The sequence below is a fragment of the Oenanthe melanoleuca genome, chromosome 1A, assembly GCF_029582105.1.
Source record: "Oenanthe melanoleuca isolate GR-GAL-2019-014 chromosome 1A, OMel1.0, whole genome shotgun sequence".
Classification (NCBI taxonomy): Eukaryota; Metazoa; Chordata; class Aves; order Passeriformes; family Muscicapidae; genus Oenanthe; species Oenanthe melanoleuca.
Window position 1 is genome coordinate 8,632,245 of NC_079334.1, and position 23,454 is coordinate 8,655,698.

The 23,454-nt window shown below is 43.5% G+C and overlaps 1 protein-coding gene across 2 annotated transcripts; it reads left to right on the plus strand.

Moving 5' to 3' along the window:
• The first annotated feature begins 1,735 nt into the window (after nucleotides 1-1,735).
• On the plus strand, nucleotides 1,736-15,137 carry NDUFA9 (NADH:ubiquinone oxidoreductase subunit A9). 2 transcript variants are annotated; one of them, XM_056508187.1, is made up of 11 exons: nucleotides 1,736-3,214; nucleotides 5,268-5,411; nucleotides 6,128-6,225; nucleotides 6,408-6,499; nucleotides 8,844-8,985; nucleotides 9,320-9,422; nucleotides 9,892-9,959; nucleotides 10,090-10,166; nucleotides 11,581-11,676; nucleotides 13,457-13,523; nucleotides 14,862-15,137. In XM_056508187.1, the coding sequence occupies exons 1-11, from the start codon at nucleotides 3,136-3,138 to the stop codon at nucleotides 15,027-15,029; spliced, it is 1,134 nt and encodes a 377-aa protein (XP_056364162.1). In that variant the 5' UTR covers nucleotides 1,736-3,135; the 3' UTR covers nucleotides 15,030-15,137. The 2 variants fall into 2 exon arrangements, with proteins under 2 accessions (XP_056364162.1, XP_056364154.1); XM_056508179.1 differs by having other exon boundaries at nucleotides 3,137-3,220.
• Nucleotides 15,138-23,454: the final 8,317 nt, after the last annotated feature.

A 23,454-nucleotide genomic window follows, 5' to 3' on the forward strand; every position in this document is an offset into this window, starting at 1 on the left:
AGTTGCTTCTAACAGGGCAGACAAAATTGCTGTGATTTCACAGGGGTTTTGGGTACATGTTAGCCAAGTTTCTACTTCTTTTTTCATTCCTGTAAATACTGTGTTGAAGTTCTCTTTAAGATCCAGGCAAAGTCTATTAGCACACCCAGCTATGCAGCAGCAGTACAGGAGATGAAATAGGGGAGAAAATGTCTTCCATCACAAACACAACTCTGTAGGAAAGGCTCCAGACCCTAGTGAAGACATAAGGAATTATGGCTTATTCTGTCTCTCTCTATAATTACAGACAGGTAGAGTTGAAGACAAATATCTGCCTAGATAAAGATAGTGATTTTTTTTTTTTTACTAGCCAAATGGGAAAGTTCCTCTGCACCACAAGAAACCAGATAAAACAAACCATCACTATATGAGATGGAGCAGAAACCAGCTGGTATTTAGGGATTTTAAAAAGAGATTTCTGATCAGAAAAGATGAGAAGGCAATGCAGCTCCCACAATCAAAAAAACTAAACAAAAGCAGGAATAAAGGGAGTTATGGCCTTAACATCTTTGTATTCCACTGCAGAGAGGGCTAAGAAAAGCAAAAGAATGCTGTGAATTATTTGCCTTTATTCTAGTTCTATTCTAATACTGCTCTTACAGGCTACTGTAAAGGAAAAGAGGAAAAGGAGAATTTACTAAAGGTATTGCAAGCTCTGTTGTCACTAAGATCTGCAACCTTCTGAGAGATTCTGACACCAATACAGATGAGTAGAGGTGAAATGCAAATGTTCTGGAGAAAGCTATTATACAGAATTCAGCAAAGTTTTAGAAAAGAGTGAAAGAAACTTGAGAAGGAACGCATGCAGACAGATACTGAGGTGTGCAGTTGGAAAGCTGTGAGAAGAAGGGGTTGGCTAGCAACTGTTTCTTTCCCTGCCACATGAAGTCAGAGTGCCTCTTGATTGCAGTACTAATTAAGGGTCTAATTAGGGTTTCAAATGGAAGGTTACATTTCTTCTAAGCTGCATGTGGAATCCTTTCAGTTTCGCCTAAAACCTTCAGGATGATCAGCTGCCTTAAAGAAAAGATCCAGGAACAAAAGAGACAGTGCTGGACATCCCTTTTCCTGTGCAGCTTTGAACAGCACAACAAACATTTCTATTACGCTTCCTTTTCGTTGAGCCCAGCTGCATCATTTTAAATGAATCAAGAGAGGAGAAAACAGTTACTCGGTTTCACATTCCCTTCAAGGCTATCAACAACACCCAGTGCATCAACGTCACCCTGCAGCACACCCAGGTCTGTGCGTTCAGTCCCACAGAGTCCAGTTACAAAGGTAAGAACATTCGGCAGCTGGTCCCACCGGAGAAACTCTAGAATAAAGAGGCAGTGCTGGAATTCACTTTCCTTTTGCAGCGTTATAAACTGCACAGCCAACAGTGAGACAATCCGTCTTCCTCCACACGCAGAATCCCACGGCCCTTCCTTCTGTGCAGGACCACATGTTTTCAGCCTCGGAGAGAATCCAACAGAGCCCCTACACTGCCTGCGCTCACAGAACGGTGGCGGGAGGAAAAGCGCTCGGCTTTTTCCTGGGCACTGACAGAAAACGAACCACACGATGGCGGTGTGGATTTGCAAAAGGAGAAAACGCACCTCGCCTATCCAAGCACCGAAAGTGCAGCAGCAGCTTGAAATCGCTCAAATCGACTGCCAGGACAAAAGGATTTCACTGCTCTCCCGAATACAAACTCGTATTTGCCCCACACTCAAACGGCAACACGAACTCCTTTATGCTAATACATTTCTTCACTCTCTTGTGAAGCAAAGCTCACAAAAGTGTCAGCTGAGAATGCTGGTTCTGCCTTACAACTCCAGCTGCCCCCAAAGAACTGCTCAGTTTGGCGTGTGGTTTCCACTTGTCAGAGGTGGCCTTCTGAAATTTTGGCAGTGCACTTCCTTCGGGCAAGGTAAGCAGCTGTGCTCAGGATTGGTGTGCAGTAAGAGTGCCCCGGGCAGGTAATGCCCAGTACCAGTGTTCTGGCACCTTTGTAGGGCTCATTTCCTGATGTTGTTTATTCCGAAGGAAGGGATCTAATTTCTTTTGAGATGGGCTTATACCTCTTCTCTTTGGCAAAGGAACAAATTCTGGATCCACAGACTGGGTGGTCTTGGTGACATTTAATGGCTTTTCCTAATAGGCAGTTCTGCCACTGAGAGCTGTTGAAATGTTCTGGTGGGAATACAAAAGCCAACCTGTCGAGCTTTCTATCCTGGTACCTTCAGTGTGTGAGCAGTCACTGGTGCTGTTCCATTTGGATCCTGGCTCTGTGAGACTGAAGGACTATGATGGTTCACAGAGCTGAGAAGGAGAGTGCAGACTCTTGGGTGTGTGCTGGCAGTTCTTCGGGTGCAATTGAAGTTGTAAGCAGCAAGAGCTTTCTCAGCTGCCACTTTTGGGAGCTGTGCTTTTTGATGGTTTCAAGTTTGCAGCCGGACTCTGCCAGAGTGAAAGCATTCATCAGCACAGAGGAGTTCGTGTTGCTGTTTGAGTGTGCACAAATAAAGAGTTTGTACTTGGAAGGCGAAGATCACTGAAATCTTTTTGTCCTGAGACAGCGGATTGGAGAGCAGTGACGTTTTCAGCTTAGCTCTGCACTTGGAGTGGTTTAGAGCAAGGTCAGGAGTGTTTCCTTCTTTTGCGAGCCCACATCGCCATCGTACGGCTGATTTTATGAGCGCTGACAGCGCCCAGCAAAGAGCAAGGCCGAACACACTGTGACTGGCACTTCCCTGCTCAGCCTTCACAACCACCGCTAATCCCAAGAGTTTCCAGGTGGGGTCGGGCTCTGCTCCCAGCGAACAAGAGGAAACGGCCTCAAGCTGCGCCACAGAGGCTCGGGCTGCACTCACTAAAGAATTCTTTCTCGGACATTGGAATAGGCTGGCGGCGGCTGGAGTTACCATTGCACCCTAGAGGCACCACTCAGTGGTGGGTCACAGACTGACCTCACTGACCCCCACAACCTCTCCCGCGCTAAAAACCTCAACAACTTTATAACCAAACCAACGCCGCCACCTCTGAGGCGCCCCGCGATCCCTGAGGGACCCCCCGGCCCCGGCCCGCGCATGCGCCGCGCCCGCCGCCCCGCGCATGCGCCGCCCCGCCCCAGGAAGACGCAAGATGGCGGCGGCGGCGCGCTGCGCCCGCGGGCTGCGGCTGCCAAGGGCAGGTGAGTGTCACCCTCACGGGCCCGGCCCGGCTCCTCGCTGTTCCCGCCGCCCCTCAGCGAGCTCGGCCCGTCCCTGCGCTCCGCTCACGGCTCCGCAGCGGCTGGGAAGGAGGTGCCGAGAATTTTTCCGGGGGCGCGGAAATGTTCGTGTTTGTGCCTCCCTTCTCCTCAGGGAGCTGGGGCTTGCAGCACAGGGGGCTCGGGATGTGGCTGCGGGTGGCGCGCCGGGGCTGTCACTGCCCTGTGACCTAAAGTTTTGCCGTTTCTTAGGTGACTGTGACCTTTGGTCCATAATCTATGGTAAAGTTCAGCTACCAGTATTATATTTAAAGCCTATATATTGGTCTTTGCCTCCATTTAAATTCATTCTGTCCACACTCTTAAGTTGAGTAACATTGGAGATGGCAAGCGTTAGTAAAGGACACAGAGGAATTTAATTTACTTTCAATTTACATTTTTAAGTGGCTGTCAGACTGCCTTTCAGGACAAAGTGGAAGATGTGGTGTCTTTTTTCCCATCTGTGGGGTTGGGACAGAACAGGGATAAAAAAACTTCTGGGTAGAGAAAAAGGTGCTTTGGGTTCACTGTAGGTATTTGAGCTTTAATTCATAGAATGACAAGATTATTGAGATTGGAAGGGACCTTCAGGATCATCTGGTTTCATCCCCCTGCCATGGGCAGGGACACCTTCCACTATCCCAGGTTGCTCACAGCCCCATCCAGCCTGGCCTGGAACACTGCCAGGGATGGGGCAGACACAGCTGCTCTGGAAAGTGGAATTTGAGTCAATTATTTGATATATAACTATAACTGGTGATAATTTATGGCAGCCAGACCTCATAGAGTTACAGATCAAAGAAAGATGCTCATCACTAAACACTTTATGTTGTAAGGTAAGCACAACAGGGTAATACAAAAGTGGAAGAATACAAAACAATAATTAGATATTACTTGTTGGTAGGACAGTGAAGAGGCATTATGAAGAGCCTGCCACCAAGAATTTTTGCAGAAGTAACAGTAAAAAGCCATTGAGTAGTTGAAAGATATAAATTACTGATTTTTTTAACTTTTAGTGGCTCTCAAATTACCTTTCAGGAGAAAATTGGAGATGCAATATATTTTTCCAGTTTGTGGGGTATGGAGAGAACAGGGATGAAAAAGGAGACTTTGGGGTAGTGAAAAAACTCCTTCAGGTGCTGAAATCTGGTGGGACTTTCTGGTTTGAGTTCTGCCCAGCTGAGGTAATAGAATATGATTTATGCCTGAACACAAACACCCCTATCCTTTTGTTCTGAGCATTGTGGTTGCAATGTCAGTGTCCCTGTGTAGCTGGTAATTCCTAACCACGTTGGGATAAAACCTTCCACAGTGTGCAAGTGTCAGGTTGCTCAGAGCCCCATCCAGCCTGGCCTGGAACACTGCCAGGGATGGGGCAGCCACAGCTTCTCTGGGCACCCTTTGCCAGGGCCTCACCACCCTCACAGGGAACAATTTCATCCTGATATCCCATTTAACCTCCTCTCTATCAGTGTGAGGCCATTCCCCCTTGTCCTTTCACTACATGTTCTTGTGTGTCAGTATCCTAATGATGCCCTGCCTCCATGGCTCCCAAGTTTTCTAGCTCCTTGAGGAAAGGAACAGCTTTGAGGCAACATCCAGTGTGTCACAGATCTGGCTCTTTGCATCTCTCTCTACCTCCTTGCTGCATAGCTGTGATACAAGAGGATTGCTTCCTCTGCTCTATTTTTTACTTTTGCTGAGTATTTATTTTACTTGCTCCCCTTTAAGCTCACAGTAAGCTTTACTTGCTCTTTAACAACTGATAACCTTTGTTTGCTCCTTTCCTGTTTCTCTTTGGTCCTTAACTTTCCCAACAACTTCCCAGGCCTGCTTCCCTCTGACCACTCCAGATATCTCTGAAACAGCCCATCAGGAGCCTCGGCGTGGGATGTTAGAGAGGAAGAATCTGTGATGAGGAAACCAATACAAGCTGTGAGTTAGCAGTGCCAAATCCCAATGTATGTCCTGAACTCTCTCCTGTTCCCTGTTGCAGGCCATGGAATTTCTGTCCTGCAGCGGCAGGTCCATCACGCCGTGATCCCTCATGGGAGAAGTGGAAGATCCTCTGTCAGTGGCATTGTGGCCACTGTCTTTGGAGCCACAGGTTTCCTGGGACGATACGTTGTCAACCGCTTAGGTAATGCTCACCAGGAGTACTGATGGAAAAAGCTACCCAAAGAAATGTTTCACTAAACTAATTAATCTTTAGGTTACAGGGTGATGGAGAAGTCTCTGGCACTTTGCATCTTAAAAGTGTTGTACAATCTGATTGTTTCAGCATGTGACAAGTAGTAAAAAAGTGTTCTAATACAGGAAATTTTGGAGGTTTTGAGGGTTAAGATCATTAAAAGAAGTCCTGTTCCTCTGTAGAATGCTACTCTGAGGAGAGCTACAGCATGTATTTGATTCTTCTGGTTTTAGCCTTATGATATTTTACTAAAAGGTTTGCAGGAGTTTGATTGGAATTCTTTAAAATTGCCCTTTTGAATTTTAATTTTGGAAAATAACCCATGCTGCGTTTTCCTCCACCTCCTTTTCATGCAACTTAAAAAATGTAAATTGTATACGTTCCATTTTTTAGGACACACCATGTTTGTTGTTGTTGTTTGTTAACAAGCTTTGCCATTTTGTCTTACAAGCCTGAATATTAAGGGAAGAATCCTATTTAAGGATTTGAATTATGTAGGTTCAAGAAGAGCCTTAGTTCTGTTCTACTTGTAGCTTTGCAGGTATGCATTCAAGTGCTTTAATGCCAGGGGAAGAAAGGGAGCTTTGTTTATTCAGAAGTTCATCTACTTATCTACTTTCATCTCCTGTATTTGTTTGAAACTTTGGGGGTTTTGTGCCCTTTAGGTCGCATTGGCTCTCAAGTCATCATCCCCTATCGCTGTGATCAGTATGACCTGATGTATCTGCGGCCCATGGGCGACCTGGGGCAGCTTCTCTTCATGGTGAGTCTGGCTTGAGATTTAACACAAACCCCTGGCTGTACAAGTAGTGCTTCTCAAAGACACAGCTCCTGTTGTTAAGGTGGTGTTTAGCCTCTAAATGGAAGTGCTGTGAAAGAGCTTGCTTTGGTGATGCCTGTTTGCACATTATCTCATCTTTTCCCCATCTGATGCTCTTCTTGCAGGAGTGGGACTGTCGGGACAAAGATTCCATCCAAAGAGCCGTGCAACACAGCAATGTGGTCATTAATCTTATTGGAAAGGAATGGGAAACAAAGTAATTTTCCTTTTTTTTCTTTTCCTATATACCAGGTATTGTAGCCATGTATCAGAGCATGTGTATGCAGTCATGTTGCCATTGTTCTTGGCTTCTGTGAAAAGGCAACCCCAACATTTTGCATGAAATTTCTTTAAATGGTTAGCTCCAGTCCTGGTCATGATCTGCTTTGGAAAAGTGCATTCTTTCCAAATTCTTCCAGTGTACAGCTTTTGTTCTGTCTGAAAATTCAAATATGCTACTTTCACATACCACTCAGGTGTTCCCTGAGTGTCTTCCTATAGATGACAGCCTCACCAATTTCTTAATTTATATTTGCATATATTTCTATTTAACTCATATTTGCATTTGCATATTTATTTTGCATATTTCTATTCACATATTTTATATTTACAATATTTATATTTACATTGTCACAAATGTAAGATTTCATCCTGTAACTTGGACATAGTGATGAGTTGTAGCCTGCTAGGAAAAGCCATGATCAAACAGGAATAGCTGATGGAGAGTTCCCAAGGTTATGACTAGTAACATCATTGATAGAATTTTGGCACAGACAATATTAGCTGCAGAAGCATTCTTTGATAATAATTTCAAAGAATAAATCCTTTTTGAAATTAATTTAAAACTTCCCATATTTTGGATTAAAAATACCTATAACGACCACCTTCTCTGTGTGTGTGTTCGTGCAGTTATGTCCATTTTATTTAAAGCCTTGTGCAAAACTGCCAGACAAAAATTTAATGGTGACATTTGCCTTTGTGTGGTGCATAATTTTTGCTCCTGTAGTAGACATAAATGTAGATACCATGTTTAAAAACCTAATGCTTTTGTTGCAATTTTTTTTCATGAACAGCCCTTTGATGTTCAAAATTTCTGGACTTCTGTAAAAAGTATGATTTATAGGGAAGACAGTTTCTTTTATTATTAAAAGGAAGTGTGAGGACAACAACAGAAAGTTTCCTTTTGTTTAATAATCCCCAGACCTTGTTCTCTGTTCAGTACAAGTCTTGGTCCATGTTTAAAACTTTCAGACATTACAGAGCTTAACCACTGTGTGGCACAAATGTTTTAATCGCATATCTTATGTATGTGGGAATCAGTGGTGGTGCTGAAACCCTGAGATCAAGTTCTCTGGTTTGTTAAACACGAGGTCAGAGTAACCATTGTAATCATCCCAGAGCCTGTGAAAAACTTGGGCAGGAAGAAAAGTAAGATTAGATGGAGAGATCAGTCAAAATAAGCAAAGCCTGCCATGAAAATACTTTCCTCCTTGCCTTGTCCTTGTGTCTAGGCTCCTCTGTGTGTACTGTGTTGTTTGAAACTCCATGGTTACAGGAGGGATGTTGTTCATTCTCGTGTGTTTCTAAATCTGTTTTGGTGAGCAGAGCAGGAGTGATGGTTCCCAGGATCAGATTAGTTATTGAAGGCTCAAAAATAACTTTGTATTTTTAAGGCTTTCTTTGGACTCCAGTGGGATCTGAGGAGTTGTGGGAGGAGATAAGGACGCAGAGGGAGGTGTTTGGATAAGATGTTTGTTACCCAAAGCAGATGGTCAAGGTGCAGGGATGCTTATAGGGGCAATACAATGACATGAGAAGCCAGTTCTCTGTCTTGCAGTCTTGGGTAGCTGGAAAGAATTTTGGGATTGTTGGCAGCCTATAATGTCAGTTCTGCATGAAGACAAAGCTTCTGTATTGTTCTTGATCAGATACCAAACTGGTTCACAGTATAACCTCCTAATTTAGGCCCCTTGAATGTCATACACTGAGGGGAAAATTTCTTCTTGCTTCTCCTGGAAGTCCCTTTCAGCTCTGCAATGGTTCTAAATGCTATGACAAATTATTTTTCCATTTGCCTGAGCACCTCTCTGGTTTGTTTTTGTCTGCTTCCCCCTGCCAAGCGTCTGCCCTCACCTGTGCAACTCAGAAATTTTGACACACTTAATTACACTACAAAGAAGCTCAAATCAAGGCAAATTTTGAACAGGATTGCTCAGAGTTCAAGATGCAGGAGTGCTTCTTTTAATAAAAATAACTTGTTTTCACTTTCACTGGGGGTTTTATATTGGTCACAGACAAGTGGGCAAGAGGATATTTCATACTGATTTAATCTTACTGGGTGAAAAGGCATAGGAGCTAAAATGGAAGATTACAGTTGCAATTTCACTTGCCTCTAATTTTTATTATATGAAGAGACCCATCATGAAGGAAAATTTTGTTTCTAACAAAGTGTGTCAGTTTTTGATAATACATTCAAGTAATATGTAATCATTGCTTTTTGGCTGATTGGCAGCCATTGCTGATTGCTTTTAAACTAACGTTTTGGTTTTGCCTTGCTTTAGAAACTTCAAATTTGAAGATGAATTTGTAAATATTCCTCAAAATATTGCACAGATAAGTAAGGAAGCGGGTGTGGAAAAGTTCATTCATATCTCTCACCTGAATGCTGACATGAGGAGTCCTTCCAAATACCTCAGGAACAAAGTAAGTCTGGAATCCACTTAAATATATTTGCTGAGAATGGTCCTTGTGTTTGGTTTGGGTTTGTTTTTTTCCCCAGTTGGGTCTGTTTGAAGGAAATCAGTGTATGATTTTACTAAAGACTTTTCTGCAGCTGAGAAATGTTTGGGCTTTCTGTGAGACCTTTATCTTAGTGCAGCATCTCAAGGATCAAATGGCTTAGATATAAATAATTTTTGTGCTACTGGTGGCATCATTTCTTTCAGTTCTGTAGTCAGGGGTACCCTCTGTTATGGAAGGCATCCACTTGTGCTTGGTTCAGCATGGATCTAATGAATGTATTCCTTTTAATTGATAGGCTGTTGGAGAGAAGATAGTGAGGGAAGAATTTCCAGATGCTGTAATTTTGAAGCCCTCTGAGATGTTTGGGAGAGAAGACCGATTTCTCAATCATTATGCAAGTATGTACTCTTGGAATAATAAACCCATGTATGAGTTGTGTAACTGCCTGTAGAGAACAGACAGAAAATGGGATTTGCTTCTGAAAAGCAGGCAGATGTGTTTTTATCAGCAATGTGTGAGATACATAGCAACATACTAAATTCTCACCTCTTGACAGAATTCTTTCTCAGTCTAGTTAGATGTTGCTCTTTGGTTTTATTTTTGTAATCATTTTATTTTGGGGGGGTGTTGTGTACTTAGCCACTCTCAGGAAACAGCAAATGTAGCCCTCTTGTTGCTGTTAATAGGAAAACTAAATGTGTCTTGAAAAAATTGCTGCTGTAGTTGGCTGGGAATTCTTCCCAATCCTATTTTTTTTTTTAAAAGCAAAGTCAATTTTCAGAAGGGATCCACACTCAGTGTGGTGTAAAATGTCTTGGTTATTCTGGTACAGAAAGAATTCCCAGATTTTCACTTTTTTTCTGTCAGACATGCGCTGGTTTGGCGGTGTGCCTCTTGTTTCTCTGGGCAAAAAAACAGTCAAGCAACCAGTCTATGTAAGTTTTCAATGAAATCCCAATCCCAAATCCTCAGTGGGTGGATTTGTTGGTCTCTAAACCACCTCTGAAAGAAGAGTGTGTGCATTTCTCTTTTCTCTTGGTAACTGTTGGCATTTGTTCCTCACAGGTGGTTGATGTAGCAAAGGCAATTATTAATGCAATTAAGAATCCTGATGCAAAAGGAAAAACATATGCCTTGGCTGGGTAGGTCACTTCTTCTGATTCTAATTAACTGTAGTACATCTTTTTGGTGACATTTTTTGGCATGCTGCACAGTACATTTAATTTCTCCATCCATGCACACAGTTTGAGCTGCAATAAATTCCACCTCCTTTTTGGGAGGAAAAATGGCTCAAGCTCTTACTGTGAGTACTCTGGAAATCCTAATCTGGGCCCCACTGCATTTCATGTGATGTATGTGCCCACAAAGAAATAGACAGCTTGGGAAACATGCTAGACAACATGGATTTAGGGAAAATTCTGGTAAAGTTGTGTGGAAACCACCTGGAATTAGAATGGCTTAGAGGCAGTGGATCTACAGTTAGAGTCTGGGTTTACAGTTTGGCCAGAGAAGCTGTGGCTGCCCCATCCCTGGCAGTGTTCAAGGTCAGGCTGGATGGGGCTCTGAGCAACCTGGGATAGTGGAAGGTGTCCCTGCCCATGGAATGGGTTGGAATGAGATGGTTCTAAGGTTCTTTCCAACCCAAATAGTTTTATGTTTCTCTGATCTCTTTGAACTTTTGTGGAGACCATGCCAGTTGAAGGCTCAGTTTTTATGCCTGTAATCTCAGGCCTTGGCATATTGAGATCCTGGGTTTATCAAACTGCTCAGCACTGTGCTCTTGTGCTGTCATGGAGCCTTTCAGAATGTTTTGGAATGGCAGAAAATTGCCCAGTAAGCCAAGGGAAACACCTGACAGCTCAGTCTGAGCCATCTACAGAGCCTAAAATGCCAAGGCAAAATAGGAACAAGAAAGGAATGGGAATTCCCAGTGGTTTATGTTACTCTTAAACAGATGGATGGAGGACTGGCTGCTTCATTCTTTCCATCTTGAGAGAGAGGGAATGCATTTTTTGGTCAATTCATCTTGCTTTTAAATAGAACAAGATATTCTTAGTCAAGTAAAGACAAATGAATCAATTTCCCTGCATCCTCCCAAAGATGGGGTGTCTTGTTAATAAAGTGTCCTTAATTCTCTATTTGCTTTCTGGCTTCCAAGTGGGCTTGAACAAACTCCTGTCACAGTGCTGGAGGTCTTGAGTTCAGAATTGGAGTCAGCATGGAAGGTGGCACACTCAGGTGTGCTTTCAAAGCACACAGAATACACTTCATCCAGTGTGGTTGTGGTGGGTTAGCCTTGGCCAGCAGCCAAATGCCCACTGTTCCTTTCTGCCACTTCTTTTCCATGCTTTTCCCCAGCTCCAGGATGGGCCCTGCACAGGCTGCAGTCCTCCAGGATAAACCTCCTCCTTGTGAGCCACAGGAGAATGTCTGCTGACAAATTACTTGGATTGAAGAAACAGAGATTTTGTAGCCTTGGGGTTGGAGGGTTTAAAATAGGGGATTTTTCCCCTCTTGCTGCAAATGTTGAAGTGTGTTTGCTGCTTTCCCTTCCAGCCCTCACCGGTACCTCCTGTATGACATGGTGGAGTACATCTACGCTGTTTCCCACCACCCCTTCATTCCCTACCCGCTGCCACGGCCTCTCTACCAGTAAGTGGGACCCCAGTTCAGTCAGTTCTTGGCAGCACAGAAGCATAAGTGCTTGTTGCATGGGTTATTTACTCTGCCCAGTTGTTATTTAAGGTGAAGGGGTTGCAGAAGTTGCCTTTCCTGAGGTACTCGTTAGCCAGTTTTGAGCCCTCAGCTGAGGGACAGGCCTGCATTTGATGAGCTGAAATGAATTGGATGCTTGTAGTGAGCTTCACATAGCTGTTCATTCCAGAGTCATTTCTCCCTGACATCTAGGGATAGAATGGGAGGACATAGCCTCAAGCTGTACCAGGGGAGACTCAGGTTGGACATCAGGAAGGATTTCTCACAGAAAGGGTGGTTGAACATTGGAATGGCCCAGGGAGGTGCTGAAGAAACAACTGGACATGGCACTCAGTGCTCTGGTCTGGTTGGCAAGACTGTGATCAGCAAAGGTTGGACTTGATCATTCTGGAGGTCTTCTCCAACCTAAGTGATTCCATGACTGAATGGCTTTGCTGAGCCAAGAAGTAGCAAAAGATCCTAATTCAGTAAAATTAGAAGCAAACCAAATGATTTTTAATAATACCAGAGGGAAAATCTGTGTGTATATTGCTGACTGCACGCCCTGACAGATTTTTGTGCACAATCTCAAGGATGTGCTACTGAGCCTGGGCCTGATCTTTAGGTAACAATCACATATTTTTGTAGAGCTGCAGTAAATGCCATTTCAGAAGTTGCCCTCGGCATGATGGGGCTGTTATTATTTGGTCCTCCTCATTTTTAGTACAATGCAAATTAATAATCAGTCACCAGAGTTAAAACCCTCCTGCCAGTAGGACTCAGCATTGGATCCATGGAAGTGCTGATGGATAACACTTAGAACATCCTGAGCTGTTGTGGCTGTTCTGTATTGGCTGCAAGAGGCACTAGGTTCTAGCATGGCTCAGGTGACACAGAGCAGCTTGTTAAAAAGGTGATGTGTGAGTGCTTCTTAGTTTTATTCACATTTGCTGCAGTCCATGTTATGCTTTTTTGTTTATGGCCTAAACTAAGTGACAGTTCATATTTTTGAGGAAAGAATGCACCTAAAAGGCAGATGAGTTGTGTTTATGTGCAGTAACTCAGTAGCACCCTAATCTGCCAGGTGAGAACTCCAGCAGGAGCTCCTGCCGTTCAGTAGGAGGTTCTGCTGTTGGTCCTGAGACACTGAGCAAGAGCTGTAGAGTTATTTTCTTTTCCCATCAGATTTCCATCTTTCAAGGGAATCTTCATTTCTGAATACTGCAGATACCCCAATCCTCACCCTTTTTATAGATTGCTCCAGATTCCACCAGCTTGTTTGTGTTGCTGATAACTCATTTAGTTGTCAGCAAGTGTGTTTTCTCCTGGAGGCATTGAATCCAGCTTCGTGACTAATTGGACTGCTGCCTACACTGGCAGAGAACAGAGTTTGGATGAAAAGCAGGGGCAAGACTGGGCTCTCTGGTGTGTGGGGAATTGGATGTGGGGTTTACTTTCCCCTCCCACTAATGCTCATTTTAACTTTTAGAGATCTGCTTCTCCATCCCATCTAAAGTAAAATAATACAAGACCAATAATTCAAGAACAGTTAATAACCATAAACACAACTAAGAACTTGGTGGCTGGCACATCTAGTGCTTTAATGAACTCTGAGCTTGCAAGAACAGCTTCAGAACAAGCTCCTGCTCCCCATCTATTAAGTCTGAAATAATTTTTACCAGATTTCTGTGTATCTGGATAAATGACTGCACTTCTGCAATATTTCTTCTGTTTACAGTTTAGTTGCAAGATTCTTTGAGCTGAATCCATTTGAGCCGTGGTTGACACGGGACAAGGTGGATCGGGTAAGTGTGGGACCAGCCAAAAATCCCTCTTGGGAAATGTTTCATTGTGCATTTGTAACTCCCACCTGTAGTTTTGCATTCCCCAAAAGCACATGGAATTGAAAACAGCCAAAAGTAGAGGTTGGATGAGCAAAGTGAGGTGGGGGGGGGCAGTGCTCTCCTCTCTTAGTTTATGTACCTCTAGATGCACTAAAATCATTTACATCATCCAGGGAATGGTTTTTTTAACAATTGAAGTTGACCTGACACCCTGCACACATTCCAAAATCTCGCTTAATATTCAAGTGCAGTTTTCTGGGAGAATGTAGACAGTTCATGTGGCATATTCCTGACTTCTCAAAGTGTTTCATTGGGGGTGGAGAAATAAATTGCAAAAAACCAACTGCAAGCAAGGAAAAAGTAGCAGTTGGCAAGTATTAGTGTCAAAATTTGGCATATGTGTAGGCTAGCAAAGATAGTCATATGCATTCCATAAACTTTCAGCTTTCTGAATTGTGAAGTGACTCTCCCAACTGTTCTGCAGCGTTGGAATTTCAATATATTTTGTTACCACACAGTATCAATAGCCTACTTAACCTAATTGTCCCCCAGGATATAATTGTAACATCTCCAAAAACCTTTATTCCATTTGCCTCTGCAGTTTCTTGAGTTACATTTCATAAAATAAGCCTGCACAAATCATTAAAGCTGCTGCAAGTCAGCTGTAGCATAGGTAGTGTAAGAGGGAAATTCTCCATGTCACTTCTGGGTCTGTTGTTCTCTTTCCAAGCTTTTCTTTTTTAAATAATCTGTACAATATTAGATGTGTTTGACTTAGAAGACCTTTCCAGGAACACTAGCATAAGAGAAATGTTTTCTAGAATATAAACTGTATGGGTTGCATATATGCTAATAGAATTAACTATTTGTCCTGTACAGAACCATGTTCTAAACCATAAACAGAGCAAAACAAGCTACCAGAGGTGATAATTCAACACAACATTTTCTTGACAAGTCAGAATATCCATAACTGGAGTTCATGTATAGCCGTGGAGTTCTGCTTAATTTTGTGGTTGCAATGCAGTAACCTCCCTGATAATGTATGGAGAGGAAAGGAATGCACTTCCTGCATGATATTTATTCCTGAATTGAAGCCTGGAATACTTTTTGCTGGATGCAGAACACCTGTACCTCCTGTTGAAGGTCTTGGTACTCGAGACCTTGTGTAGTTACACCACAGTTACATGTGAATCTTTCCTCTTCCTCTACTTCTTTTGGCATGAGAATGATTGCATTGGGTGTAAAGCTGTTCAAGTAAATTACCTTTTTGTTTCCTTACCCTCCCTATTCTTGCTGAAGTTTCACACTACAGACATGACATTTCCTGACCTTCCTGGTTTTGAAGAGCTGGGGATTGAGCCAACCCCCCTGGAGCAAAAGGCCATCGAAGTGCTGCGCCGTCACCGCAGGTTCCGCTGGCTGGATGCTGAGCTGGAGGAGGTCAAGCCAAAAACACAGCCCGTGTAACAGCTGGCCAGGGGGATACTTAAAGCTTCTTCAACTGCCTTTGGATGACCCATCTTCTTTGAGAACTGTGTACATACTGAGTAAAATGTATGAATCATGTAAACTGTATTTCACCAGTGTTGTCTTTTCAGTTAAGGGGGGAGTGTTACTGCAATGCAGATTTTCTCTGTGCCACAAAAGCAAATAACATGGTTGCTTAGCTGGTGAGCATTGTAATGTTTTGAAGGTTGGGACTAGAGGGAATGTGTGCCATTACACTTGTCCCTTTCTCTTTTGTCTCTCAAAGCAAATATATCACTGAGCTTTAGGTGCTCCAGTGGTTTCAAGAGTGTTGCAGTTTGGGACTAGGTTGCCCAGAACATGCCATTTCCAGCAGGGATTGCTGGGAATGCCACCTGTTCAGACCATGAGATCTGAGACAAAGCCCTGGTTTTAAGCTTTTGACTCTTCTGAACTTAGCTTTCTGTGCTGAGCACAGCTCTTAAAGAAAGTGCCAGCCTCCTTTCGGGGAGTTTCAGAGAGCCACGAGGTCACTGAGCCTTCTTTTCTCCAGGTTAAACACCCCCAGCTTCCTTAGCTGATTGCTGCAGCCAGAGATCAGAATTTCTCACTCTGTATTGCCAAACTACTGTGAAACTCCTGGGCAAAGTGTTTCTCAGATTTCAAGAGCTTCCACATTTTGTTGTTCCACATCAAAACTGCTGCTGCTGTTTACTCTCTGAGAAAGAGGTGGGCTCCACTGATAGTGTGAGTTTTTTGATCCTGCTGTTAAAGGAAGTATTTAATTTGGCTCTCACGGATTGCTTATTTGTCTTTTGATAAGTTCAGTGCTTTTAAAATAAATCTATCAGTTCAAAAGCTAGGGCAAACTGGAAGTGCATATTGTTGGTAATTTGAGCCTCAACTTTTATTATTTTTGACTGCCAACTTTTCTCTATCAGACCCTAACTCTGTAGTCTCATTAGCACTCATTTGCTAAGTATGGACATGATCTTGATTTATTGCATGTTGCTCACATCCTGCTGTGAAAGCTCTCCTGTTCCTGAGCTGCTTCACAAGAGTACAGAGAGATGCAATTATCATGTAGCCCTGCATGGCTAACGAGCAGAACCATTTTCAGATGGCAAAGTGCTGCAGGAAAAGCTGGCAAAGGCAGTGTTGGAATGTGAGGTGCCAGTTCTGGAAGTGTTTACCTTGGTGCTGTGATTTATTTTCCCCCCACCACCCATTCAAAGCACAACTTTTCCAGTTGCACCCCTGAGCTCTCCTACAGGCTCTTAATTCAGGCAGCTATTAGAGAGTGGGAAAGGGGTGAATATCCATGAGACATTTACTTGAAGCAGCTGTTCCATATCAGGAATATGTGTAAAGTGGAGCATCACACCACAAGACTTTGCCTTATGCAGCACTTTCCCACCCTGCAGAAACTATGGTGTGATTTCTCCTTAGTTAGCTTTCTGAAGCAATTCCTTTATTTTATAATACAGCCCTGAGCACAGAATTGCTGTAATCCATAGAATTGCTAAGGTTGGAAAGGATCTCCAGGATTGTTGAGTCCAATCTTTGGTTACCACCTTGTCAATTAGACCAGAGCACTGAGTGCCACATCCAGTGGTTTCTTAAACACCTCCAGGGATGGGGGTTCCACTGTGTTCCTGGGCAGCCCCTTCCAGGGTCTGATACACTCTTTCCATGAAAAAATTCCTCCTGATGTCCAACCTGAACCTTCTTTGGCACATCTTGAGGTAGTTTCCAATTGTCCTGTCTCTTCTCACCTGGGAGCAGAGCCTGGCTCCCCCCCAGCTGTCCCCTCCTGTCAGGGAGTTGTGCAGAGTCAGAAGGTTCCCCCTGAACCCCATTTTCTCCAGGCTGAGAAAAACTTAAAGGTTTCTCCAGTTGCTTAGAGGGCAGATTTTAATGACAGAGGAGCATTCATGCTGGCAGTAATTATTCTGTAATTGCCTCTCTCTCACTGCTGTTATTTCTTCTCTCTGCCCTAAGAAATGCACACGGATATGATTCTATGAAATGGGATCAGAGGACTGTTACATTTAAAGTAATCCAAATTCTGAGAATATTATTGCAACTCCTTTGAGGTAGGGGAGCAGAAAGTGGAGGGCACTGACAAAAAAAGAGAAGCTGGTGGCAGAACAGGGAACATGATGGTCTGCTGCTATCAGGCTTCTTTCCTGGGACACCATTCCTTCTTGGAAAAGCTTAACATCAGTTGGGCATGTTGCAAACTACAAAATGGAAATTTCCTTTCTCAGCCTCACTAGGGAACGTCAGGGATTTTGTTGTCGAGATTCTGGTTTGGAGCAGGATATGGAATCCACAGCTGGAGAAACATCTGTAGCAACGTGTACATCGTTTTACCCCTATGGCCACACTGGCTTGCACTGAATCGCCAGTAGTCGGAGCTGCTGCTTAGCAAATCCTGATCCCGGTTTTTGTTTTTTTTTTTCGGAGCCTCCTTTGCCATCACTCATCCTCTGGGCCGATACAACTGGTTAAAAAGCTGTTAAATACCTCCCTTCAAAGTTATTTGTATGTACACATCCGAAGGGTAGTGGTCAACAGCTCACTACCCTGATGGACATCGGAACGTGGTGTCCCTCGGGAGGTCATACTGGGACCTGTGTTATTTAATAACTTTTAAATGATGCAGCCCAAGGGATTGAGTGCACCCTCGGCAAGTTTACAGATGACACTGAAGCAGAGTTGTCACACCTGGAGGACAGGACACCATCCAGAGGGACCTGGCACAGGCTGCCCAGAGCAGCTGTGGCTGCCCCTGGAGGTGTCCAAGGCCAGGCTGGATGGGACTTTGGGCAACCTGGGCTAGTGAAGGTTTCTCCCCTCCATGGCAGCCCTAGATGGGGGAGGTAGATGTATGGCAAGGAGTTAGTTTGGCTCTGGCAGTCGTGATTGTGGGAGCTCTGGTGAGCTGCTCCTGCCCTTCAGCCAGCAGTGCCTGTCACTCTCTTGCCTTTTTGCTGTCTGAAATATTTGTCATGGGCTTTACAGATTCAAGAATGGGTGGTTTTGCAAGCTGGATCTTCATTGAGCAGCTGAAGAATGCTTGCCTGGAGAAAACTGGTTTCTTCTGGGTTTGTGTCTTGTGGTTGGTTTCTCAGGGCTGTAATGGTATCAGTGCCTCATTTTGTCCCTGTTAAGGTGTTTGTGTTGTCTCTCTGCTATGGAAGGCTTAAATTTATGTTAAGTGTGTGAAGTGCAGGTTTTGCTCTCTGTGAATTTGTGTAGGAGCACATACACATTCTGTAGGTACAGCTTCCTTGGGAAGTTCACCTCTAGCTAATCTTGCTGTTAATTAAAATAAAGCTGGTGCTGCTACTGCATTTTTTGGGCTTCTGAAGGCTGAGGGCAGCAGAGGTTGTGTCCCAAGAGTGTGTCAGAGCAGTAATTTAGTAACACAACTGAGTGAAAATGAAAACAAAAGATGTTCACCTGTTTCCAGTTTTGACAGCATTTTTCCTACCTGTTTGTCCCACATACACCCCTTAAGTTGGGGTTGGATAGGAAAGAAAGGGCCACTCATTTTTCCATGTTTGTTGCTCCCCAGGCCCCTTTATTCCTTTCTTTTTGCTGCCTTTAGTGTTTTCCCAGCCTGCACTTCAGTGCATTTATGAATCTTTAACAAAAAAAGAACAACATCTCACATCCTTGTGTTTTCTTGAAACAAGAAAAATCCAGTGGTAGAGCATAAATTAAAGAACAATCCCCTTCCCCATAATTAACTTTAACTGTAAATATTTGAATTTTTTTTTGTGCTAGTCTTCAAAAACTGGCTTAAGTCTATTTGAAATTCCTAATCTGACTTACCCAGGCCACTGACTTCATTTTAGAACCACAGACTCATCATCCCTGGGCAGCTTATCCTAATGCTTGATAACTCTTTCTGTGAAGAAATTCCTGCTGAAAAGGTGAAAATTCAGAAATGCAGAGGAATGCTTCCCTCCTTGGCTGTGTGCTCAAGCCTGCTTGGCTTTACTGCATGTGCAGCAGGAACCCACCTTGGGAGGAAGAATTTGAAAAGGAAGAAAAGGTTTTATTCTCTAGTGTCTGGTGGAATGGAAAGAACAGCCAGTCTGGAGACAGGAGCTATTTAAGGGACAATTAACTGCCAATTTCTTTAAGGGGAAACTAAGTCAGAGAACAGACAGAATCATTTAATCTGCTGCTGGGGGATTAGATTAGTTCTGATCAAACCTTATGTGGTGAAATTGTGATAATCAATAATAAGATAATTTAAAAAAACCACACTGCTTTTATCCACATCTTTTTTTGCTCGGCTTCTCTAGAGTCAGGAGATAAATTTAGATTTACCTTTTCATTTTCCTCCCTTTTTGTGAAACTGCAGCCCTGTTGAAACACTGAGTGTGCTCATTATCAACAGGGTGTAGAGCCCTGCTTGCACAAAGTGTGCTCCAGTCAGGATCAGTGGGCATTGGGCCAAATTATTATTTGAATTTCATCTGTCTCATGTCAAAAGCGAGAGAAGAAAAATCCTAGTTTTCAGAAAGTTAGATGATTTACTGTTGGTTTCACCTGTTTGTCACTATTCCTGTCCATATCACAGCACAAGTTTTCCATTTCCGTACAAAGGACAGGTCGGTCCCTTCGTTCTCTGGTTAAATTTTTTTTTTTAATTTGGTTGATGTTCTGGGCTTTGTTGATGCTATTTAATCAGCTGTATATCTCTCTTCCTGTACCCATTTTCCAGTGCAGTGCATTCTGCATTAATTTTCTGGTACATAACCTGAGCTTTTTTTTTAAATATTCAGCAGACTGGGAAGCCTTTTTCCCTTGTGCTGAGATCCAGGTGAGGTGAGGACATCCACCAGCTTGGCAAGTAATTACCAGCTCTGAGAGGGCAGAGCTGCTCATGGTCAGCCACCCAAAAGCCCTCAGTAAACTGTGCAAGGCCAAAGACAGAGAGAGGGAGGGTCCATCAATCCCACAGGGCAGGGTCACATCCCATCCTCTGTGCCTGCAGTCTGGGATGGAGCTCCCTGCTGGAAACCAGGCACTGACAGTACCTGGGTCTTCAGCTCAACTTTCTGTAGCCAATGTGATTTTAGCCATTGTTTTATACCTCCCTGACACTGGCAGATTCTGCATTCAGTTGGCTACAATCTCAGATTAGGTTTCAAACCGTGTTTTTCCTGATTTTCAGGAGACTTGGTGTTACTTGGGAATGTGTTTTTCCATCTGTTCACTGTGAATCTGCTTGGAGTCCCTACTTCTCCCAGACAAGGCAAAATGGTACCTGGCAGTGTGTGTTTGCCTGCAGAATTCCCCAGAAATGTGCCATCTGTTTCCAGGTGCCCAAAGGAACAATGGGAATGGCAGCAGCTTTGGAGCCCAAGCCACAAGAGCTTGTGCCCTGCTGTGGTGGGCACACAGAGCTCTGAGTTCAGCTCTGAAGTCAGTGCTGGCTTCTCACTCCATTTATATTCCTGGTGTTGGTTCAAAAGAGATTTGCAAATGTAGGTCAGTTCTGTGTGGATTATTTAACAGCCATTCTCACTGGAAGTGTTATTTATGCAAGTTTCAGGACTCAAATCTGGGAGCTCCATGGGGCAATGGCACACATCTTCCAGCTACTATTCTGTGAGAAAGGGAGTTTGATAAAGGGGAAATTCTTGTTGTACACAGGCAGTTTGAGGAGGTATTATCAATTTGCTGTAATTCAAGGAGTAGTGATGCTGTGCTGGAGCTCTATGCTGACAGCCTCATCCAAAAAGCTGAGACAAACATTTGCAAACCTCTATGACCAACTCCACAGCACTGCCAAGTTTGTTTTTGCACTTTGAGTTTGTGTGTCTGCTGGGGTTTTTTTTGATGTTGAGGGGGTGTGGGTGCTGTTGGTGTGGATGAACTGAGCCTGGCTCCCTCTCCACCCTGCCCCAGAAATGCTCCCTAATGTGTTCAGCTCAGCCTGCACAGAGTTCCATGTCTCTGGGACTGCCATGCAAGTCAGTTGGTTTAAGTAATAGCACACTGTGCTGCAATCTGCTGCATAATTATACACTTAATTAGATTCACAGCTTGCTACCTATGTCATACTGTGACAGGGCTTGCTGCTCTTTAGGGAGGGCAAAAAAACCTCTTCTGCTTATAGCTCAGAAAAGCATCACAACAGTTGATTTTCTCCCTGAAGGTTTGAGTTCCTCTTAGAAGAACCTGCAGAACAGATTAAAGCTCAAGTAATTACTGTTTATTAAATGGTGGTGGTGAACACCCCCCAATTAAAACAGGCCTTTGGGCTTGCAGGGGAAAATCCCTGAGAACAAGATGATGATGGCAAACACACTTAGAGCTATGGGATAAGCAGAGAGGAAATGTCAGAGTGTGAGTTCTGATGGAGCTGTGACTGTGAGGTTTTACATCACCATCACAGAATGGCCTGGGCTGGGAGGAACCCTAAAGATCACCCAGCTCCACCCCCTGCCATGGGCAGGGACACCTTCCACTACCCCAGGTTGCTCACAGCCCCATCCAACCCAAGCAATCCTGTGATTCTATAATTATGCCATTTGATCCTTCACAGAAAAATCCTTCTCTCTGAAATCACGATGAAAAAATGGGCATAAAAATTTTATTTCTCATCCTGTTCCTGTTCCTCTTCCTTTCAAGACAGAAGCCTTAGAAGTGTCTGAGTGCTTGAAGCCTCCACAGATGGGCTGTTTTCCTAAGCAAGACACTGCAGCAGAGCAGCATTTCAGGGACTGTGTCAAATTGTCCACTGTTAAATGTTCAGAAACATAAGCCAGCATCTCCCTCCATAAGGGGGAGGAGTCCTTCACCACATCTTGCTGCTGCAATTATGGCAGATTGCATTTGCACAGACCCTGCTAAGCTACTGTGAAGTTGATTATTGTGCATTTCCCTGAGCAATGCCAGGATTTAGGGGCCTATGCTGTTAATTAAGTGGTTGTGGTTGTCCCTCTGTGTCCCTCAGTACTGGTGAGGCCACACCTCAAATTCTGTGCCCAGTTTTGGGCCCCTCACTTCAAGTAAGGTCCCTTCTGGTCACACCATCCCAGCCTCCTTGCTTGATAACCACATCCACTGTTTCTTCACCAAGCTGCTGGTCACTCTCTCCCTTCTTCACCATTCTTAGTTTAAAACTCTCCTCATCAGGTTGGACAGTTTTCTCTCTTGGCTTTTTTAACTCTGGTGATTTCATCACCTCAAAAAGATTACTAGGAACAGGAAAGATTCAGTAAACTTTGACCAAAAATATAATATAAATAATAATAAGGCTTGTGCAAGTGTTTCACACCTCTGGTCTGTAGCAGTTTCCCATAATGGTGTTTAGGGTAATTTCAGAGTGCACACAGCCCATAAATCCTGCAGTGGCAGAACCACTCAAGCTCTGTGTCAGAAAAGGGCTCCTTTTCCCCTTGCTCATGGAAGGCTGTTCCAGAACTTCATAATTCTGATCCTTAGAAACTTCTCCCCAATTTTCAACCCACATCTTCCCTTGAGGAGTGCAGATAAACAAGTCCATATATTCTTCTTAAGCCAGGATTGTCTTTCAACTTAGAAATTTCTCTCCTTTATATTTTTCCCCCCCTAGGAAACCAAAGAAGCAATCAACTTCTTAGGTAATTTCATTTGCAACTTCATTTTCTTAGGCAAGACCAAGTAAGCAATTTTCTTCTTAGTTTCTTTTCATCCAAAGGATTTTCTTAACTGCCTTCATAGTCTTGTCCTATTGATCTCTTGTAATCATCCTGTAATCAAGCAGCAAATGGAGCCTTCATTCTTTTTCAGTCTGAACACAACAGAGGAGAAATGCTGATCAATCTCTGAATAGACACTTTACTTGGTTTGTTCCATGGGATTTCTACAATTATAATCCTTTAGTTCACCCAATTTTTTTATTGATTTCCCAGCCTTTCTGAAAGAGCCTGATTTAACAAACTAATGATGTGGCTCCTCATTGTCATGGCTATCTAAGCAGCATTTTAGAAGTGATGTCTGGAGTAGAAACTATCAACTCTTTTTGGTAATGAGAATGAAAAACCAAGCAAACCCAAAGCAACCAGATCTCCTTGTCCTCTCCACTTAAAGAATAGTTGTTTTATGCAAGACACTGCCTGGGGAGAAAAAAAAAATTGACCAAGAAAAAACCTCAGAAAATTCATCACTGCCTAAGAATAAAAAGGAAAGGAAAAAGTTTGTCTCCATGTGAAGTGGGAATATTGGGTGGCCCTCAGCTTTGAAAATAAGGCTGTGGGGGCAGGGAGGTTAAGGGAATGTACAAATTGGTACCTAGCAGTTTTGGTGTTCAAGGAGAGTGTGTTTCAAGGTTTGAAGTGCCTCTGGAGTCCACAGGTAAGGGCATTTCATTTTATTGTCAACAGGACTGAGAGTTTTTAGAAGGAATTATTGA

Bases quoted from the DNA above. Each gene is read 5' to 3' on its own strand.
- NDUFA9 (XM_056508187.1), top strand. From the start codon at position 3,136: ATGCGCCGCCCCGCCCCAGGAAGACGCAAGATGGCGGCGGCGGCGCGC. The intron at 6,226-6,407 runs GTGAGTCTGGCT...CTCTTCTTGCAG, and splicing joins TGGGGCAGCTTCTCTTCATG to GAGTGGGACTGTCGGGACAA. The intron at 8,986-9,319 runs GTAAGTCTGGAA...TTTAATTGATAG, and splicing joins CCAAATACCTCAGGAACAAA to GCTGTTGGAGAGAAGATAGT.